The following is a 22,840-nucleotide window of genomic DNA, read 5'->3' on the forward strand; positions in this document are numbered from 1 at the left end:
CAGCTATCAAAAGATATAGCATCTGGGGTCTTAAAGGCTTGAAGGTAAACAAGCAGCCATCTAGCTGAGAAGCAACAAAACCCACATGGAAGAAACACTCCAGGCTGTGTGATCACAAGGTGTCAAAGGGATCAGATATCAGGCATCATCAGAACAGAAAATATCATTGTGAATGAGGGGGGGATTGTGGAGTGAAGACCAAAGCCCATCTGTAGGCAATTGGACATCCCCTTATGGAAGGGTCACAGTGAGGAGACAGGCCAGTCTGGGTGCAGCATAGCAATGATGAAACATACAACTTTCCTCTAGTTCCTAAGTGCTTCTTTCCCCCCACTATCATGATCCCAATTCTACCTTACAAATCTGGCTAGACCAGAGGATGTACACTGGCACAGATAGGAACTGGAAACACAGGGAATCCAAGATGGATTATCCCTTCAAGACCAGTGGTGAGAGTGGCGGTTCCGAGAGGGTGGAGGGAGGGTGGGGTGGAAAGGGGACACCGATTACAAGGATCTACATATAACCTCTCCCTGGGTGATGGACAACAGAAAGTGGGTGAAGGGAGATGTCGGACAGTGTAAGATATGACAAAATAATTTATAAATTATCAAGGGTTCATGAAGGAGCGGGGAAGGAGGGGGAATAATGAGGAGCCGATGCCAGGGGCTTAAGTGGAGAGCAAGTGTTTTGAGGATGATGAAGACAATGAATGTACAAATGTGCTTTACACAATTGATGTATGTATGGATTGTGATAAGAGTTGTATGAACCCCTAATAAAAGGATTAAAAAAAACATATACCAAAAAGTGTTTATTGTTCCACTGATTACGTAAATAAGAACAATAAAAGAGGTACACAAAACTAGATTATTTCTTATAATAGTTGTAAAATATTATTGAAAAAGTATTAAATAATACCTGACCCAAAAACAACTAAACTGTTATTTATGGTATTTCCATATTGTTTTTCAATTGGCATCCTTACTGGCAATTGTTTGTTTACTGAAATACCAAATGCATGGATATAAAAATGTAGTATTTCATCAAAAGTTTAATAATTTTATGAGATGAATAAATACATATTACAAGAATGAAAGAAGGAGCTTATCTAAAACATACATCATTTATATATTTCCCATTCCATTTAGATATTTATGTAAATTAGGGAAAATCTACATGGAATTTAAACAAGAGAAACTACTAATGTATAACAATAAAATTAGAATACACAATTGCATAGATAGTTTTAACATAACATGTTTATGCAAATATCGTACTGTGTCTAATGAGAATAATTTCTGTGTAAATATGTACCAAGAAGCAGTTTTAACTCCAGAATAATAACTGTGTTTGGTTTGATCATTTAGGGCCTGGCAGATTAGAGATGAGAACATTTGAAAAGCGGCTCGCATTCCTTCTCTGTGTTGGAAAGGTCTAGGGAAGCTGCATATCCGAGAAGAGCTATCCTTCCATACTGACTAACAGCCCTCCCAATTTGTGTTTAACTCTACTATAAAACCTGAGGTTTCCTGAACAAGCTCAAAGAGAAAATAACTACATTGGAAATCAGTAGAGAAAAGGCTAGGTCAATGTGACTATACAGAATTTTATACAATCTGATAAATTTTAATGATCTTCTAAATTATAATAATGCCTTGAAAATCAATAGCATTTTCTTTGAAGAAATGCTCAGATTTTTAGAGTATGGTTTTACTTTTAGTCTGCTATTATCAATTGTGACAATTCAACTATTATAAATATAAGGAAATATGAATGAGAATTTTTAAAATCTATTATATACAATATTACAGTTATGGATTGAGTTGTGTGCCCCAAAAAAGAGCCCCAGTGTCAGTGGTTAAGCTAGCACTGCTAACCAAAAATTCAGTGGTTTGAACCCACCAAATGCTCTGCAGGAAAAAGATGTGGCAGCATTGTAAATTCTGTGGGGCTGTTCTGTCCCAGAAAGTTGCTATGAGTCAGAATTGTCATGAATGCAATGGGTTTGGTTTGGGGTAGCATAACTCACAATCCTCTGGGCACATGGATAGAACCTGGAAGGGAAGCATAGGTTATATTCTATCTTTTTTGAGATATAAAAGACTAGCTTGGGTAAGTTAATGAAGCAGAGATGGAGGGAGATAGGCGCCAGGCCACATGAAATCAAGGAACCAAGAAACAAAAGTGGAAAAGTGACAAGGACTTTCCTTCAGAGCCAGCAATGAGAGAAAGCTTTTCCTTGGAGCCAGTGTTCTGAATTCAGACTTGTAGCCTCCTAAACTCTGAGAAAATAAACTTGTTTGTTAAGGCCAACCATTTGTAGTATTTGTATTATGACAGCACTAGCATTGGGCTGCTAATGGAAGGCTGACATTGAAACCCACCAGCTGTTCCACAGGAGAAAAATGAAGCTGTCTGCTTCTGTAAAGACTCTGCAGCCTTAAGGAGCAGTTCTTCTCTGTCCTGAAGGTCTTCTGTGAGTAGGAATTAATACAATTGGAGTGACTTTGTTTGATATATAGCTCTGACAAAGTCAATGCCATTGCAACAAATTTTAATGAAAAGATAATGAGATTTTTTCCCAGGAAATTTTGAGGCCCCCTCATATATATACAAACAAAAATTACTCAAAATCTTTCTTGCTATAAATAATTAGAAGTATTCCATGCTCCCTTCTAGGTTATATCCATAGCTATCCAGAGGATTGTGGGGGGAAAAGATGAAGTCATGTTCTCATTTTCATTTAGCTATAAGCTTTTTGCAGACTTTTAAAATAGGACTAAGTTTCTGTTGTGTTGATGTAGGTTTGCCATAGCTTATATTCCTCATTTCTCCTATGTGGAGCCTTAGTGGTACAGTGAGTTAAGCACTGGGCTGCTAACTTCAAGGTCACTCAATTTCAAGGTCACCAGTTAGAACTTGGAGAAAGATGAGGCCATCTGCTTCTGTAAAGATAAAAACTAGACAGCCGCAAACCTCATAGAGCAGTTCCTCTTTGCTGTGGGTTTCTATAGAGTTGCTATAATTTGGATGGATGGGAATGCATTGGGAAAAAAAACCTTATTAAATATTTCTAAGTAGATTCCAAGTTTTTCTATTAAAAATAGCAATGGAAATTAAATGTTGTTGCTCTTACAGATTTTTCTTGTAAGCCCTCCCCCCTTACCACCAAAGTATCTAAACAAAAATAGTTAATAAGGTCTGTTTAACCTGCCCAAACTCACTCAGAAAGTGATAGAACATGGATGAAAACCTGGCAGCCTTGGACTAGATGCTATGTTCTTGATCAGTATATTGCTCTATCTGTAGAGTACTGGCTTGAGAGAACCTCTATCCCATATATTCCCAAACTTTCAGAAGAAAAAAAACGACAGTGTTTCCCTGACAATTAAAAGCTCTTGCACTATAGTCCATAATCCAAGATGAAGTGTAGTTAGATTGCTGCCCTCCTGAATCATCCCACCCCTCACCTGCCCCACCAGGGGGTGGTATTGCCTGTTTTAGGAAATCACCACTTTATCCTGTGTCACTCATCAAAAGCATGAAAGTTTAATATGCATTCAAGTCTTTTATCAAAATAGGATCTGTTTTTGCCTAACACTATGTTGGTGTTCCAGAAAGAACAGGTTATACATTCTGCTTCTAAACTAGGTAGGGGAAGGAAACATGTAAGAAAGTAACTATAGTAGAATATAATGAGTTATATTCTAAGTATTCACTTAGCGTACTAAGTGAAAACAAAGAAGAGAATGCCCCACTGAACTGGGAAAGGAGGCTTTATGCAAACCGGCAGTGTAATAGTGGCAAATGGTCTCTAACTTCAGGGGAATAAGCAGCAGCAGCAGCAGCAGCACAAAGCGTTCCTCTGAAGTAAAGGTCAGACATACCTCCACTCCAACCCTTTTACCATTTCTGACACCAGTATGTCTCTCTCACAGCATCTGTACTCTTCTGCTGGGTTCATTTGTTACAATTGCTGTGCAGATCTCAAAGAACATATTCATGATATGGGTTTATTAGAGAGGTAGCAAACAACTTGCTCATGGCCCGAGTACAGCTGAACTGATATATCCACACTGTCTTCAGTGTTAAAGCTCTCTGTTGTTCTGTCTCAGATCTTAGTACAGGATCAAAAAGATGCATCCTGCTCCCTCCTTTTCCTGTTAGTTGCAGGGCCCCCTCAACCTATGTGGAACTGGCTCTTTTAAGTCTAGCAGGATTACAAAACGGACCCATCCTCATAAGTAAGGTACAGTCACTTTGTTTGCATAACAACTTGACCAATCCCTGTAGGGGTTTTATGGGCCTTGTTTACATACTAAATAAGCAATCCTGCAAGGCTCAGTAAATAATCTTAGGACTATAAACCTAGAAACAGAAAGTCCACATATAAACAGAAACACATTGTCCTGGAAGCTTCTAAACAGGATTGCGTTTGCTTAACTGTTCTGAGTCAATTTCAGGGACACCAGGTAGCAAAACCAGCAGTGGAGAAACCTACACATGTATTGTAGGAAGTGAGGTGTCAGAAAGCCATAACAACTATGAAGGATTGTAGGGAAATTATGCATGGTTAGGTTTCTGAGCAAGTCATACAGAAAATTGGGACGTGTGCTAGCAGACCAAATTATGGATGTTAGATTCTGGCTAAACAGATTGAGCACTCTGGAGAATGTCCTAGATGTGTGTGCTTGCAGTTGGGGTGGGTGGTGGTGCATGAGAGAGATTTCTTTAGATTTGATAACTCATGTCTTTCTCCTTGTAACATGTTTTATGTTCTTCAGGGTAGGAACCAGAGCCTTTCCCAAAGAGGGTTTACTCAGTGATAAATTCCCCTGCCTCTCCACAGAAAAGGTTGTCTGCTGCTATGTGACTTCCCAGATTCTTATTTTCAGGGTTCCTTGCTGTATGCATTCACTATCCCTGCTGTAACAAACTTGGCACTTAAAACAACATAAGTATATTATTTTACAATTCTGTGGGCCAGAAGACCAAAATTGGGTTTTACTTGCTAAAGTCAAGTTCTCAGAAATGTGTTATTTCTGGAAGTTCTGGAGGTGAATCTGTTCCCTTGCTGTTTCTAAGTTTAGAAGCCACCTGCATTCTTGATTTATGTCCCCTCCTTCCATTTTCAAAGCCAGGAATGTTGCATCTTCTAGTCTCTCTCTGACCATGGCATTTAGATAAGGACTTGTGATTACAGTGGGCCCACTATGATAATCCAGGATAATCTCTCCAGGTTACATCTTTAACTTAGTCACATCTGCAGAATTTCTGTTGCCAAATCATATATTATATTCATAGGTTCTTGGAACTAGGAAGCCATTCTTTTTTCTACCACATTAGCTTACAGTGAAGATTCCAGTATCTACAGACTGACATCTATTATAGTTCTGATTGTATTGTCCCAATGGAATATGAGGAGCTGACATGATTATTATAATTCACTCACTCACTGCTATCCATTTGATGCTGACTCATAGTGACTCTATAGGATAGGATAGAACTGCCCTTATGTGTTTATGAAACTGTAACTGTTTAATTTCTATCTGGATCTTGTAGATTTCAGTCCAACACATAACCACCATGCCTAAGTAATAGTATTTTATCTATCCCTACTCCAGGGATGATATACCTACTCTCAGCACAATTCAAATTTTGACAGGTTATACTGATAAGATTATCTAGGGTCTTGAATGGTAAGAATAAGAAAGATCCAGAGTTGTTCCAACAATTGTCCCAAACTTGCTACTACTGTAGACTAGACGCTTAGCTTTTTTCTCATACTAGTTTTCCAGCTTGTCTGACTCATTCAAATAGAAAAGCCTATGTGAATTTCTTTTGGGTCAGAACCAAGTGTCCTAAGCAAACATCCTAAATATAACAATGTGACATGTAGGATTTAGGATGTACTTCAGCTCTCTTGTGTTGTGGTAGACTTGGACATAGGAATCCTATTGACCTCTCACCCTTCCTCAGTAAGTTTAGGCACTCAATTTCAAAGTTGGGTTCAGACTTTTAAGCTCATTTCATAGTGTATTTATTGTATGTCATCTAGTATAGGTTAATCATGTGTAGCAGGTCTTTTCAACCCATTTTCATTAGCCTAGTATAGCCACTGAATTGGCTGTTATCAATCCTATGGGCCTAGTTCATGTTAAGCCCTGGTGGGATAGTGGTTACCCATTGGGCTGCTAAACGAAAGATCAGCAGTTCATTTAACCACCAGCCACCCCACAGGAGAAAAATGAGGCTTTCTACTCTTGTACAGAGTTAGTCTTGGAAACCCACAGGGATAGTTCTACCCTAAACTATAAGATCTGTGTTAGTCAGAAATGACTTGATGGGGGTGAGTTTGGTTTGACTTTTTGAAGCATAACCCTCAGATGTAGGTTTGATTATAGTTGTGGCAGTTCACCTAGACTTATCTTTGTCAAAGATTCCCATTATGGAATTAGTCTTCTGAAATGAATCACAACTTATTCTCCTTGAAGTATTATCTGCATAAATTGCCTGCCAATAGAAAATTTTCTCTTAGATTTAAAATTTAGTGCCAAGCGTATGCATTATTTACTGTCCTTATCTTGCCTCCATCCTTATATACATATTATACAAGAGAAATAGGCAAAACAGTAAAGAAAAATGAAACCAGTGGGAATAGGATGTTTAATGACATTTATGTATTGTCATATTAGTCTATAAATTGTCTCTTGCCTTTCCTTTCTGTCCTATTCCTTTCCTTCTCCTTTTCTTTGCCTTCTTCCTCTTTTTTCCCTTTCCGTCATTTGGCTTTCCCGCTCTTAACTTTTTTCCTTCCCTACTCGTCTTTTTTATTGCAAGTTTATTTTTTGAGTTTTACTGTTATAGAAAGGAGCCCTGATGGCACAGTGGTTAAACACTTGACTACAAACCGATAGATTGCCAATTTGAACCTACCAGCAACTGTAAGGCAGAAAAAAATCTCCTCCTGTAGAGATTGTTGTGTGCTGTTGTATCAATTCCAACTCATAGCAACCCTCTTGAGCAGAAATGAAATGCCTTATAGCGTTTCCTAGGCTGTCAATCTTTATGGGCATTTTAAAACTGTAAGAATAGGTAATCCAGCCTGTTGTGAAGTATATACTTGAGTAATCAGTTTAGAAATAAAGCTCAAATTTTAAATTAGTTTTTCATTTGTGTATTAATATTGGTAAGATAGGAGAAAAAACAAAAATAAACTGGTTGTCATTCTTTTTTTCCCCATTAACATTTTATGAGCTCTGGAGCATAGTGATGCTAACTGCTAGGCCAATAGTTTGAAACCACCAGATGCTCCTTTAGAGAAAGATGAATTTTTCTATTCCCATAAAGAGTTACAGTCCTGTAAACTCACAGGGGCAGTTCTGTTCGGTCCTTATAGGGTCACTAGGAGTCCACATGGACTTGATGGCAATGAGTGAGATAGCGTTTCCTAGGCTGTAAATCTTTTTTTTTTAATCATTTTACTGGGGGGGCTCATATAACTCTTACCACAATCCATACGGACATTCATTGTGTCAAGCACATTTGTACATTTGTTGCCATCATCCTCAAAACATTTGCTTTCACCCTTACACGATTGCTGAAGACAAAGCGGGTGCATAAGCAAATGCAGTGAAGAAAGCTGATGGTGCCCGGCTACCAAAAGATATAGAATCTGGAGTCCTATAGGCTGGAAGATAAACAAGTGGCCATCTAACTGAGAAACAACAAAGCCCACATGGAAGAAGCACACCAGCCTGTGAGATCACAAGGCGTCAAAGGGATCAGGTACCAGGCATCAAAGGCAAAAAAAACTCATAGCATTGTGAATGAGGGGGAGTGCGGAGTGGGGACCCAAGGCCCATCTGTGGGAAATTGGACATCCCCTTGCAGAGGGGCTGCGGGGAGGAGACAAACCAGTCAGGGTACAGTGTAGCAGTGATGAAACATACAATTTTCCTCTAGTTCTAGAATGCTTCCTTCCCCCCACTATCATGATCCCAATTCTACCTTACAAATCTGGCTGGACCAGAAGATGTACACTGGTACAGATAGGAACTGGTAACAGGGAATCCAGGACAGATGAACCCTTCAGGACCAGTGGTTTGAGTGGCGATACCGGGAGGGTGGAGGGAAGGTGAGGGAGAAAGGGGGAACAGATTACATGGATCTACAAATAACCTCCTGCCTGGGGAACAGACATTGGAGAAGTGGGTGAAGGGATACATTGGATGGTGTAAGATAGGACAAAATAATAATTATCAAGGGTTCATGGGGGAGGGGGAAGCAGGGAGGGAAGGGAAAAAATGAGCTGATACCAAGGTCTCAAGTAGAAAGCAAATGTTTTGAGAATGATGAGGGAAACAACTGTACAAAAGTGCTTGACACAATGGATGGATGTATGGATTGTGATGAGAGTTGTGTGAGCCCCCAATAAAATGATTTTAAAAACCCAAAAAACATTTGCTTTCTACTCAAGCCCTTGGTATCAGCTCCTCATTTCCTCCCCCCACCTCCCTGAACCCTTGATAATTTAAAATTATTATTAATTTGTCAATGTGTCACACTGTCCGATGTCTCCCTTGACCCACTTTTCTTTGTCCGTCCCCCAGGGAGGGGGTTATATGTAGATCCTTGTAGTCGGTCCCCCTTTCTACCCCATCTTCCCTCCACCCTCCTGGTATCGCCACTTTCACCACTGGCCCTGAAGGGTTCGTTCATCTGTCCTGGGTTCTCTGTGTTTCCAGTTCCTATCTGTACCAGTGTACATCCTCTGGTCTAGCCGGATTAGTAAGGTAGAATTGCGATCATGATAGTGGAGGGAAAGAGGCATTTAGGAGCTAGAGGAAAGTTGTATGTTTCATTGTTGCTATACTGCACCCTGACTGGCTCGTCTCCTCCCTGCGACCCTTAAGTAAGCGGATGTCCAGTTTAGGCTGTAAATCTTTATCTGCATTTTTAAACTATAAGAATAATTTTAACTTGTTGTAAAGTAAATGCTTGGGTGATTAGTTTAGAAATAGAGCTAATCTTTTAAATTTGTTATATGTGTTTTTATTTTGTGTATTTGTCCTTTTCTTGCATTACCGTTTTAGGACTTTTCTTTTCGGTAGAGATGGAAATCCAAATAAACGGAATGTGCACAATGAGACATCTATGCATTTGCTGTGTATGGGACCTCAAATTATGATTTCTGAAGGAGCCTTTCATCCTCGCATAGCACGTCCCGCTGAAGATGATTACAGAAGAGCAGATTGTCTGCAGATGATTTTAAGATGGAAAGGAGCAAAACTTGACCAAGGCGAATATGAGAGAGCAGCTATTGATGCTGTTGATAATAAAAAAAATACACCCCTGCACTATGCTGCTGCCTCAGGGATGAGAACCTGTGTAGAGGTAACTTTGTTTTTTTATATTCTTCATGGTAAAATGTGTGCTTTGCTAATATGTACAAATCAGTCACTTTGTTTTGTTTGTCTTAACATTTAATTTAATCAGTATTCTCCCTTTTCTGGTCTTCTGAAAATTGGACTTCTCTGTAATAAAGTAACTCCTTTGTTTTAAGGAAAGAAGTGGAAAAATTTAATTTAAAAAAAAGATGAAAAAACAACTGAACAGTCAGTGTTGGGAATAAAATGAAATCAACACTAATTAAAATTGTGCTAATATCTCTTAAAATAATAATCAATTAAGACTATCATATTGAGAGTAATAGTTTTAGTTTTAATTGCTGATTTTTAATGACCAGTGAATAAAATTTATACATGTTAAAAATGGCAAATCTTGAGATGCTTAAAATTATATTTGTATTATGTACAGATGATCAGTTTCCTAAACAAAGACTAAATGTTAATGAATGTGTTTATTGGAATATTATTACAAATACTTACAATTTTAAAATGTCTATTTTTTCATAGTCTGCATTGAAGTGCTCCTAATTTGTAGTACATACAATATTTAAATTTCTCTCTTTATAGATATATTCTTTGTAGTATCATTACTATTATATACTATACATACAACAAAACTTTTCCTCAGCTATCAACAAACATGTCAAGTCAGACAGAACTCATAGAAATTGTTGAGGGTTTTTTTTTTAGGCATTTGTTTTGAATACATATATTTTAGTTTTCCTGGGAACTGTTATAGGTTAGATCACAGAGTTTCCTTGTTACCACAATGTACTCTACTATTGGAAAAACTTAAAATACTGATAAGAATATTTGCATATATGTAATGTATACTCACACTCACAAATGTACAGGGGACATCACAAAGCTTATGGATTGACACAGTGGCTGAAACAATGAGCTAAAACAATGATTGTAGGATGGCACAGGACTGGATATTTCTGTTTCAGAGAATTATGGAGTAGGGCAGCAAACATTTTCTTTAAAAGACCACACGTTTTAGCCTTTGTGGACCTGTGGTCTCTGTCACAACTACTTGCCTATAGCCTGAAAGCAGCCATAAGTGTATGTAAATAGATGAGTATAGCAATGTTCTAATAAAACTATGTTTGTGGGCACTGAAATACTGAGTTTTTAAATATTTTTGTGAAACATTCTTTTGACTTTTTTCAAAAATTTAAAAATGTGAAAACCATTTTTATCCATATGTCATACAGAAATGGGCGGCAGGCCAGATTTGAGTGACCTGTGAGTCTTAGTTTGCTGAGGGAGTCTTTCTTGATACCAAAGAATTCTGAGAGGAATATTGAGGTGCTTCTTCAGAATTTTATTTTAGGCACACAAAATAATATTACCAATGTATAACAAATTCTGTGAGATTTAGTTTTGCAAAAGACTTTAAAAAAAATACTAGCTGATGAATGCACAGCACACCAAAATAGACCTCCACTAAAGCAAGATCTTACAAGAATTGAATATTATAAATAATGCCTTTTCTTACGTGCTGAGTGTTTTTATTTTTCACTTTGCATTTAGGTGACTATGGAGAGGGATGATGGGTTAGGCCTATTAACAAAGTTCAATTCAAAAGTCCAGTGCTTCCCCATTCCCCTTGGTATACCTCTAGAACAAGCCTAGTCATTACATTTCACTGCATTAGTGATTCATTAAGGTGGAAACACTGGACACTAAAGGTTTGTTGCAGATGCAACATCACTTTCTGGAAAGCCTTTTTAAAAAATGAATGCCATCTTTGGTATTTTCTGTGCACCTCTGTCCTGTTTGCTAATTCCAAGCAGTAAATGTAGCTACTTAGTGTCAGCTCAGAGGCCACTAGAAAATCAAAGGTGTTAAGTCACACTTGCCTCTTTGCAGCCACAGGGCTTATTTGACACTTCAGCTGCCATCAGAGCACTTCACACCTCGTTGAAAAGCCATTAAAACCATTCACAGGATGATGGGGGGAGTGCGAGTGGAGACCCAAAGCCCATCAGTAGGCCACTGGAGATCCCCTTGCAGAGGGGTCTCAGGGAGGAGACTAGCCAGTCAGGGTGCGATGTAACAACGATGAGAAATACAACTTTCCTCTAGTTCCTAAATGTCTCCTCCCCGCTCCCACTACCATGACTCGAATTCGTCCTTGCAAGTCTGGCTAGACCAGAGCATGTACACTGGTACAGATAGGAACTGAAAATACAGGGAATCCAGGGCAGATTAACCCTACAGGACCAGTGGTGTGAGTGGTGAAACAGGGAGGGTAGAGGGAGAGTGGGTAGGAAAGAGGGAACCGATTACAAGGAATTATATGTGACCTCCTCCCTGGGGGACGGACAATAGAAAAATGGGTGAAGGGAGACATCGGACAGGGCAAGATATGACAAAATAGTAATTTATAGACTATCAGGGGCTCGTGAGGGAGGAGGGGAGCGGGGAGGGAGGGGAACAATGAGGACCTAATGTCGGGGGTTTAAGTGGAGAGAAAATGTTTTGAGAATGATGTACAAATGCGCTTTACACAATTGATGTGTGTATGGATTGTGATAAGAGTTGTATGAGCCCCTAATAAAATGTTTTAAAAAAAAAAAGAAACAAATCACAAATAAAGCCAATTTCTAAAAAAACAACAACAAAAAAAGCATTCACAGGTCAGTCAGAAGAGTTTTACCTAATTATATTGTGGTGTTAGCACCTGTAGTTTTTAAAAACTATGGAAAGAATACAACAATTGTAGTTCCAGTTCAAGGATTGAGTAGCTTTGTATATCTGGGCCTCAATTTTCTAATTTTTAGTCACGAGAGTTAAGACTTCATTATTGCCCCCAATAACTAGTTATCATGTTAAGATTGTATGCAGTGATTGCTAATGGCAATGACAGGAAGTCGAAATCACGTTAGATATTAATATATATAAATATATATATTTTTTAATCATTTTATTGGGGGCTCATACAACTCTTATCACCATCCATTGGGTCAAGCACATTTGTACATTTGTGCCATCATTTCAAAACATTTTCTTTCTACCTGAGACCTTGGCATCAGCTCCTTATTTTTTCCTCTCCCTCCCTTATGAACCCTTGATAATTTATAAAATTTTTTTCCATGTCTTACACTGACCGGTTTCCATTCACCCACTTTTTTGTTGTCCATCCCCTTGGGTTATATATAGATCCCCTTACCCTCCAGGTATCACTACCCTCAATTTCGGTCCTGAGAGGTTTATCTGTCCTGGATTCCCTGTGTTTCCAGTTCTTACCTATACCCATGTATATGCTCTTATCTAGCCAGATTTCTAAGGTAGAATTGGGATCACGATAGTGGTGGGGTGGGAGTGGGGCATTAAAGAACTAGAGGAAAGTTGTATGTTTCAGTGGTGCCATACTGTACCCTGACTGGCTCATCTCCTTCCCGGAACCATTCTGTATGCTTGAGATATATTATCTTGTAGGAAGTGAACAGGTAAGATTTGTTTGAGATGTTTAAAGAGGTTGCTCAAAATGTAATCCTCAGTCTTGCATCAACAATTCCTGGGAACTGTTTAGAACTTCAAATTCTCTGACCTTATCAGCTCTTCAAATTTCAAATTAGAACCCATGGGTTAGGCAGTTTGCTGCTTGCCACAAATTCAATGGTTCAAACCCATCAACTGTTCTTTGGAAGAAAGATGAAGCTATTTGTTCCAATAAGGATTTATCATCTCAGAAACCTTATATCGATTCACTATGGGTCCAGAATGACTTGATGGCTGCAGTGGGTTTTGTTTGGTTTATGGGGTGTCCACCCAGCCACCACCAGTGTAGTAACTTCTCACGAATTGTATACATACTGAGCTTGAGAAACACTTTTTCAGTTCTCAAACATAGTCACATTTAAGGATTTTGTTTTGCTTTGTTTGTGGAAGAATAATGAAAAAGGTTATTTAAAAGGAATAGAGGTGTTACCAACCAGGATGTACTAAATCCAAATAATTAGTCTGATGATTGTCCTGTAGTGTAGATTTTAATGGGGATACATCTTAAGCAGGGTTTCTTTCTTTTTAAATAAATCATTTTAATTCTCAACAGAGTCTTAAAAATTTAACCATGTTAATGTAGTCTTTTTTACACTATTAACTGAAAGCAGAGAATGCAAGAAAGATGTTTACTTGATTTTTGTTGACTAAGTAAAGACATTCGACCATGTGCATCATAACAAACTATGGGATAACCTTGAGAAGAATGAGAATCCAAAACACTTTCTTTGTGCTCATGGGGAACCTGTCCATGGAGCAAGAAGCAATTGCTCAAACTACTGTATGCATTAAAATCAGAAAAGGTATGCATCGAGGTTCTACGCTTTGATCATACTTATTCAATCTGTATGCTGAGCAAATAATCCAAGAAGCTGGACTGTATGAAGAAGAAACAGCATCAGGATTAGAGGAACTTTTATTAACAACTTGTGATATGCAGGGACATAATTCTGCTTGCTGAAAGTGAGGAAGACTTGAAGCACTGAAGTGGTGTTTTTTTTGTTGTTGTTGTTTTTCCCATTTTATTAGGGGCTCATACAACTCTTCTCACAATCCACACATACATCAATTGTATAAAGCACATTTGTACATTTGTTACTCTCATCATTCTCAAAACATTTGCTTTTTACTTAAGCCCCTTGGTATCAGCTCCTCATTTTTTCCCCACCCTCCCCAGTTCCCCCTCCTCCATGGACTCTTGATAATTTATAAGTTAGTATTATTTTGTCATATCTTACACTGTCCGATGTCTCCCTTCACCCACTTTACTGTTGTCCATCCCCCAAGGAGGAGGTTATATATATGTAGATCCTTGTAATCGGTTCGCCCTCTCTACCACATTCTCCCTCCACCCTCCCGGTATCGCCACTCTCACCATTGGTCCTGAAGGGATCATCCATCCTGGATTCCCTGTGTTTCCAGTTCCTATCTGTACCAGTGTACATCCTCTGGTCTAGCCAGATTTGTAAGGTAGAATTGGGATCATGGTAGTGGGGGGAGGAAGTATTTAAGAACTAGAGGAAAGTTGTATGTTTCATCGTTGCTGCACTGCACCCTGACTGGTTTGTCTCCTCCCTACGATGAAGTGGGGTTTATTAAAACTTTGCTACTTAACGTTTTCTAGAGACTAGCCTTGCCACCAGTGACTGGAGCTTATTGGAAATGTAAGTTTTAGGCCCTATTCCAGACCTACTGAATCTGGACCTATATTTTAACAAAAGGCTGCTTAGGTGATTTACCCTGTATACTGAAGTATAAACCGACCCGAATATCAGCTAAGGCACCTAATTTTACCACAAAAACTGCATTTAAAATGTGCTCGAAAACTTGGCTTATAGACAAGTATATACGATATATTCATATTAAAGTTTGATGAGCCCTGACTTAGTACATGGTTTGTGTTGGAATGACCTGTAAAATATGTAGACACCTAATCCCTACTCCAGGCCCACTTAATTAGACTGTTAGGTCACCCAGGTCATTTTTACACAGTTCGAAAACCTTTGCTGAGTTCATGTAAACTTAGAAAGAATATGTCAGATGCAAAAGACATTGATAAAGAACTTGTAGCATTTGGTATCTAGATTCATTGATAAGAGAAACCAAGGAAGAAGGTCTTAAAAATGGTGGAGGTTGTTATTATTTTATTATATTAATATTAAAAATGAACTATCTTTGGATGATATATGTCTTTGATTTCATCACGTTTTCTATAATTATCTGACAGCACATCTATAATTAGAATTAAATGAGATTAACTGAACTTTGAAATAAAATTAATATGGATTTGAACTTGGATGACTCTGGATCCTGCCAACAATTAACAGACATTTAAAAAGTTAGATGAGGTAGAGGTATCAGTTTCAAAGAAGGGAGACTGTTCATTTAGAAATATGGAGATTAAAGCCTTAAGCTTATTAACACAAAATAGTAAATAAGCTATTGAAAATGACGACATGATGTGTGGTTCAAAAGAATATGTAGCGATTTAGAATGCAGTTATCTGAATAGAGTTGATGGCTAAAAGCAAGATATTAGAGATAATCAAAGAAAATTAGTTAAATTACAAATAAAATAACGGAGTTAAAGTCACAGCATAAATTTGGAGAATGCCCAAGTGTAAAGAGAAGTGAAATCAAAGCAGCGGAAAAGCACAAACCAATATACTGTGCTAAGGATGCCAAGAGTAGAATTTAAGACAAGGAGGTAGTCCTCATATAACATACTGCAGAAAGGCAAAGGAATTGGGAGACTGAAGCAGGCTGTTGTATTTGAGAGTTGAGGTATTAATAATGGAGTCCTGGTGGTGAAGTGGTTACATGTTGAGTTTTGATCTGAATCGTCAGCAGTTCAATACCACCAGCATCTCCTTGGGAGAAAAACTTTGGCTTTCTACTCCTGCAAACAGTTAGAGTATTGGAAATCCACAGGGGGTCGCTGTGAGTCAACATTGACTCAATGGCAGTGAGAATGAGAATGACTCTTGGAAATACCGTTTCAGTAAAATAGTCAGTTTAGGAGTCAGATTGCAGGGAGTAATGGAAGGAGTCATGTAATGAGGAGGTGGAGAAATAAAATGGGATATCAGTCACTAATTTGAGAAATGTGGCTGAGAAAGACAGTATTATTAGGAAGGAAAATTGAATGGATAGCAGGATTCAGTTAAACAGTGGGCTGAGACCCCTGTGTCAGGAGCCAATAGAAAGCCAGAGATCAATGATGGAGTACGCGCATTGGAGAAAACCAAACGATGGAACAGGCTTTGGGTATCATCTTGCTTTCTGTCTTCTCAACATTATATAAACTTGATTTCACAGGTGCACATGTGTTAAAACATTTAATAAGCTAAAGGACTTATCCAGAGTCACCAGCCATTTAGATTATGGGTCTAAAGGTGAGGAAGGGTTTGTCTTGAATACTGAGTGCTCCCCCACCCTTCCTGAGATGGGAAAGGAAGAGAAGACTAAATAGATGATATGTCACCAGTGTTTAGGATAGGCTAAACAGATTTCAGTGAGGATAAACTATTTAGTCCTTGTACCTTTAGAAAGCAGTCACTCCCTATTAGATAAGAGCAAAACATCTGATGTTATACAGCAATTTAGCGGGTGTTAACACCTAATCTATCTTTTACCTATTGGTAGTGCCTACTATATGACCCAAAGGTCAGCAAGCTGATGACTTTTTAACAAGTACCTCTTCATGTCAGGCATAACGCCATTATTCAGCTTATACACCAGAAGTAACATTGATTTTCCTTGCTGACGCAAATGCTACAATCATGGATCCTCCATCCTACCATGGAATTATATGGATTTCTATACAAGTACTTATTACAACACTGAGACAAAGATCTTTAAGCCTCACTCAAAATCACTTGGAGTTTCTTGCAAAGACTGATCACTAATCAAGGCAGGAAATCCCCCCTTATGGTAAATCACTATCTAGAGGGTAGACACTGGAGAGGACTTCCATTATCTTTCAATTCTATTTTTCCACAAATTTTTTGAAGCCCTCTTTTCGTTAACATGGGTGAAGGAAAAGTCAATGTACAATAGGAGTAGGTCAGTACAAAGGAAGACCCCCCCCCCAAGATGAGGACAAGCATTAAAACAACAAGGTAAATATTATGATTCAAACAATCCTGCAATACCAATAATATATAAATAGGTACATAATCACTCAGATGAACAGGAGTGGCAAGGCAAATAGGTCTACATTAATGAATATATAGAGATTTGACATGATATTTTGCATATGTTTTTATATGTGCTGCAATTATATCCATGAATGTAGTAGAGGGGAGCAAAGTTATAAAAAACTTTCTAGCCATAACCCATTACCTTGAAGGAATAAATCACTGACCTGAGGACTGTATTCTCAGACAACACCAAGGTCAATTGGCACAACTAGTCTCAGGAGTTACCAAGGTCAGTTGCCATAATGCAGTGCACAAAGACATGTTCTCCATCTTTGTTTGGTGAGTAGCAACTGGGGTCTTAGGGCAAGATATGACAAAATACCCATTTATAAACTATCAAGGGCTCATGCGGGAGGGGGGAGCGAGGAGGGAGGGGAAAAATGAGGACCTAATGTCGGGGGTTTAAATGGAGAGAAAATGTTTTGAGAAACGATGTACAAATACGCTTTACACAATTGATGTGTGTATGGATTGGGATAACAGTTGTGTGAGCCCCTAATAAAATGTTAAAAAAAAAAAAAGTTTCTGAGTAGGCATCTAAGGGACAACTATGGTCTCTTTTAGTCTACAGCAAAGAAAAGTGAAAAAATATCAATGATATATAGAAACAATTAGTTCAAAAGATGAATGGGCCGCATGAATCCTTGCTTCTATGATCCTGGGACCAGAATTAGATGGTGCCCAGCTACCACTACTAACTGCTCGGAAAGGGATCACAATAGGAGGTCCAAGATAAGAGCAGGACAAAAATGTAGAACCAAACTCAAAAGTCTGAAAGACCAGTCTGACTTGTCTGATAGGGAATGATGGAACTGACTAGCTCTTCTCCACCCTGTACCTTGTGGCTCAATTTTCAGCCAAACAATAGACAGACCTATGAAATGAACAACAACACCAGGAAGGTACACACTGTCTAATATAATCAACTGTGTTATACAAGATTAAAGGGCAGCATTTACTCAAAAGATAAAGCTCCTCAGAAGCCAGGAAAGGAAGGAAAGACGACTATGCTAAAATGGTAAACACGGAGGAAATGGAAGAGTGCTGTTACATTGTGGGAATTACATTCAGCGTCACCAAACAAATATGTACTGTTCACTGGAAAACCAATTTGCTCTGTAAACTTTCACTCAAATCAATAAAATGTTTAAGAAAAGAAAAACAGCTCTACCTGTGATGCTGGCCAGTGCTTTCTCAACATCACTTTTCACCCATCCCCTCTTCCACACACACCTTTTCCCCCTAGAAGTATAGTGTTCACATTCTGAATACACACCTTTTTAACAAGGTTCTAGAATGACATAGTAACAGGTTTTGCTTTTGCTTTTTGTTAAGTAGGCATTAACTTAAAGATGACATGTCATCTTTACTAGAGTTTAGAATCTCCTATGATTTATATGTTCTGAAAATAAATCATGACTTTGAAAGTTATCCTAGTATTCATTTTACAAATAATTTTCTACAATTCCAAAAATAGAAAACCAAAGTCAGTTCTCTTGGTTTTTCTGCAGCAGTCAGAAGCAAAGTAGCTCATTTTGTCTTTAGATTTTTAGATATTAAATAATCTGAAGCTGAAAAGCTAAACACTATAATACGGCCTCCTCTGCTTTTCAAACATTTGTTTCATGCCACTGTGCTTTTACGAAAGACTAGTGCCTGTTGGTTAACCTAAAGAGGATTTTCCCAGTTTTCACTAACAAGACATCCACAGAGGATTTCACTATTACTAAAAAAAAAAAAAAAAGAAAAGTCAAATTAATGTGCAGTGTTTGTTTTGCAATGAGCTGTTAAAGGCAGCTCACACCCCAAGCAAGTTCCTTCCCTGGAAACTATGCTTTGTACACATTATTTTATATATAGTCTGTGTATCATTTCATGTATACTTTTACAATATATTAGTATTATTTTAGGTTTTATGTGTTAGTTGGTGTAATTTAGTAGCCACCCCCACCCCCTTTTTTTAAAAGTCTGGGACTGCTCTAAATTGTAGCCCATAGAAATTAAAGGTAATTGTTTCTTTCTTTTATGATTTCATAGGAACTCTACTTATGAATCGAGGGGGAAACATAAAAGTCCTGCTATTACCATTTGGTATGAAAAGTCTGTGGACTTATTGCAAGTCTTCAGTATTGAATGGGTTTAAAAAACCAAAACCAAATCCACTGCCTTCAATTTGATTCTGACTCATGGATACCTTCTAGGGTAGAACTGTTCTTTCATGTTTCTGAGACTGTAAATCCTTACAAGGAGCAGCCAGCCTCATCTTTCTCCTGTAGAGCAGCTGGTAGGTTTGAAGTGTCACCCATGCACTTAGCAGTATAACACTTACCCAGTTAGCACCACCAGGACTCCATAATGATGTGACTCCCAAACCAAACTCACTGTCATTGAGCCACTAAATCTTGTGGGGTTCCAAGACTGTATCATCACATGTGTAGAAAGCCTCATGTTTCTCCCACAGAGCAGCTGGTTGGACCCAGTAGTCAGTTGACTTGACATTGCGGTTAGCATCTCAACATGTAACCCACTAATGACCACCAGGACTCCCCTTGAATAGATTGGGTGATAAACAGATAACAGATTCCTGAGCCACATTCTATGTATGCAAGGGTCATTGCTTCCCAAACTCCAAGAGACGTGTACGTGCTATTGCAGTTTTTGTTGTTCTAATGTTACCATTTTAAGGTGATTCTAAATTTTATATAAAATTAAGACATTTAAATCTATGGTTGCAGTTTTTAAAAACAAACTTTTTTAGCTTCTAGTAAAACACGGAGGAGACCTGTTTGCTGAGAACGAAAATAAGGATACTCCTTGTGACTGTGCAGAAAAGCAACACCACAAAGATTTGGCTCTCAATCTGGAATCTCAAATGGTATTTTCACGGGATCCAGAAGCTGAAGAAATAGAAGCTGAATATGCTGCATTAGACAAACGAGAGGTAACTTTTCTTATGGAAAAAAACATGTAATAATATTTTAAATGTTTTTGTGTATTTTCCTTTAAAACCAAGTTTGTGTGATCTTTTTAATCACAATATACTACCTTCTTGTCTATGACAGTTCTATAACACTGATCTAGAAAACCTCGAAGGGAAGTCTTCCAATATATGTAAAAAGGTTTGCTTACATATAAGAGGTGCTCATGTAAAATATGAATCCTATGCGCTACTAATGCTGTAAGACTCCAACCCCAAGTTCATCAGTTCCTCACGCTCTTCTGGATTTTCCTTATAGGCACACTTTAGTAACTCCCATCTTAAAATTAAAAAACCTCTCTATTGAATACCCTATCCCTAAGCTATGCCCACCCAGCTGCACTTCCCTGTTTCTGATCTTCATATGCAAAAAAGCAAGACTTAAAAGTTAACTTACTACATACTGACTTCCTCACCTTCCGCTCTCGTCAGCCCACTAGTGTGAATTTTTTCCCTTCTATGATGTATAACTACACTTGGCAAGGACACCTGGAGTCACCAGGTTGCCAATACCCATTGTTACTTTCTATCTGCTCATATTACTTGAATTCCTCAGCAATACAACACAGCGAAGTCTCCCTTCTTTGTGAAATACTCTTCTCCTTTGGCTCCTGGGACAATATTCTCTTCTAGTTTTTTGGTAAGTCTTGGAAGAAGGACAGCCATACTGCTCAATTGGAAGTGAGGGTGTTGAGGCTTCACCTCACATCACTTGGACATATTTTCAAGAGGAACCAGTCCTAAGAGAAGGAGATCATACCTACAGACCTCAAGGAAATGGATTGGCACAGTGTCTACAACAGTGGGCTCAAATGTAACAGTCATAAGAATGGCAGAGCACCAGACATTGTTTTATGATATTGTATATAGGGTTGCTGTGAGTCAAAACTAACTTGGAGGCACCTAACAGCAAGAGCACATGTATATGTGTAGCCCAATGCCTGGCATATACCATATCATATATACTCGAGTATAAGGCAACCTGAATATCAGCCGAGGCACCAAATTTTACTACAAAAGCTGCTTTAAAAGCGTGCTGAAGAAGCACACTGGCCTGTGTGATCACAAGGTGTCGAAGGGATCAGGCATCAAACAACAAAACATCATATCATTGAGAATGAGGGGCAGTGCAGAGTGGGAACCCAAATCCCAGCTGTAGACAACTGGACATCCTCTTATAGAAGGGTCGCATGGAGGAGATGAGCCAGTCAGGGTGCAGTGTAGCAACGATGAAACATAGAACTTTCCTCTACTTCTTAAATGCTTCCTCCCCTCTCCCCCTCACTATCATGATCCCAGTTCTACCTTACAAATCCAGCTAGACCAAAGGATGTACACTGGTACAGATAGGAACTGGAGACACAGGGAATCCAGGACAGATGATCCCTTCAGGACCAGTGGTGAGAGTGGCAATACCGGGAGGGTGGAGGGAAGGTGGGGTAGAAAGGGAGAACAGATTACAAGGATCTACATATAACCCCCTGCCTGGGGGATGGACAACAGAAGAGTGAAGGGAGATATTGGATAGTGTACGATATACTAAAATAATAATTTATAAATTATCAAGGGTTCATGGGGGAGCGGGGAGGGAGGAGGGAAAATGAACTGATACCAAGGGCACAAGTAGAAAGCAAATGTTTTAAGAATGATGATGGAAACAAATGTACAAATGTGCTTGACACGATGGATGGATTGTGATAAGAGTTGTACGAGTTCCCAATAAAATGATTAAAAAAATAAAAACCTAAGTAACAAAAATAAAAAATGTGCTTGAATACTCGGCTTATACACGAGTATATACGGTAACTTATCTATGTCAGCCTTTTCTGAATTTGCTGTTAAAGATAATTATCATTATATCCGAGTAGTGTGAGATAAACTAAGATGCTTGACTGTTTCACATTTCTTTAGTTGTCTTACAGCAGCAGGAGTATGCAACAGTGCAAAAGAACAGCAGTACTTTATATCCTGTGTCTTTTTAGTTTCCTTTTTTCTTTGTATTGGTGCTGACTGTTTTGGAGGTTATTGCTGGTTTGTATTTAATCTGAAAATAGAAGCAGTTTATCTTTGCAACAGGAAAGAGAAAGGCACCTTCATTAAATCTTTCCTGTGGAAGAGAGAGCCAGTGCCCATTTGGGACTGAGTAATGTATTGAAATGCTTCGTCTGACCTAATTACAGTTCTTTTGCAATGATTTGGAGTGAATATGTTACATGTTCATGAAAGCAGCTTGTCTTTCTCTTTCAAGAACTATTTTTCTTCTAATATAACCTATTTAAATTTCTATTGGTTACTTTCTAACATTCTAATCTTTATAATCATGTTGAAATTAACCATTTTCTCTCGATTTATTTGGCTCAACACAAATTAGGTATAATCATGGATAATGTGAATAACAACATATAGGAAATGTAGATAAAGAAATATGCAACTACTACTATTGAGACTATCAGAACGTATTCACTCTTATTGCTGAGGCAATAGAGTCTCAAGTCTAAATTCAGAATACATTCACTCCTTACTTATTGACTGTCTCCTTATCCAATATTTCACATTTGTGACAGTAGTAAAAAAACTCTGAAATTTTTGGCATTGATACAAATTTGACAGTAACCAATGCGGAGGTGTGAGATGAGTAGTATCAGCTGTAATGGTTAAAGTTATATGTACACAAATAGTATATAACCTCTGTATTGCATTGAATACTATAGACATTTATTTTAAAAATCTTTTGTGTTT

General features: G+C 38.3%; 1 protein-coding gene across 1 annotated transcript in view; it reads left to right on the plus strand.

Moving 5' to 3' along the window:
* Positions 1-22,840, plus strand: part of ANKIB1 (ankyrin repeat and IBR domain containing 1) — a 184,243-nt gene that overhangs the window by 79,393 nt on the left and 82,010 nt on the right. The window contains 2 exon segments of the mRNA XM_045288798.1: positions 9,099-9,399; positions 19,883-20,065. Coding sequence (XP_045144733.1) covers positions 9,099-9,399; positions 19,883-20,065 — 484 coding nt within the window.

This window comes from Echinops telfairi, unplaced genomic scaffold (genome assembly GCF_000313985.2).
Source record: "Echinops telfairi isolate 266 unplaced genomic scaffold, ASM31398v2 ScPeMD7_23;HRSCAF=83, whole genome shotgun sequence".
NCBI lineage: Eukaryota > Metazoa > Chordata > Mammalia > Afrosoricida > Tenrecidae > Echinops > Echinops telfairi.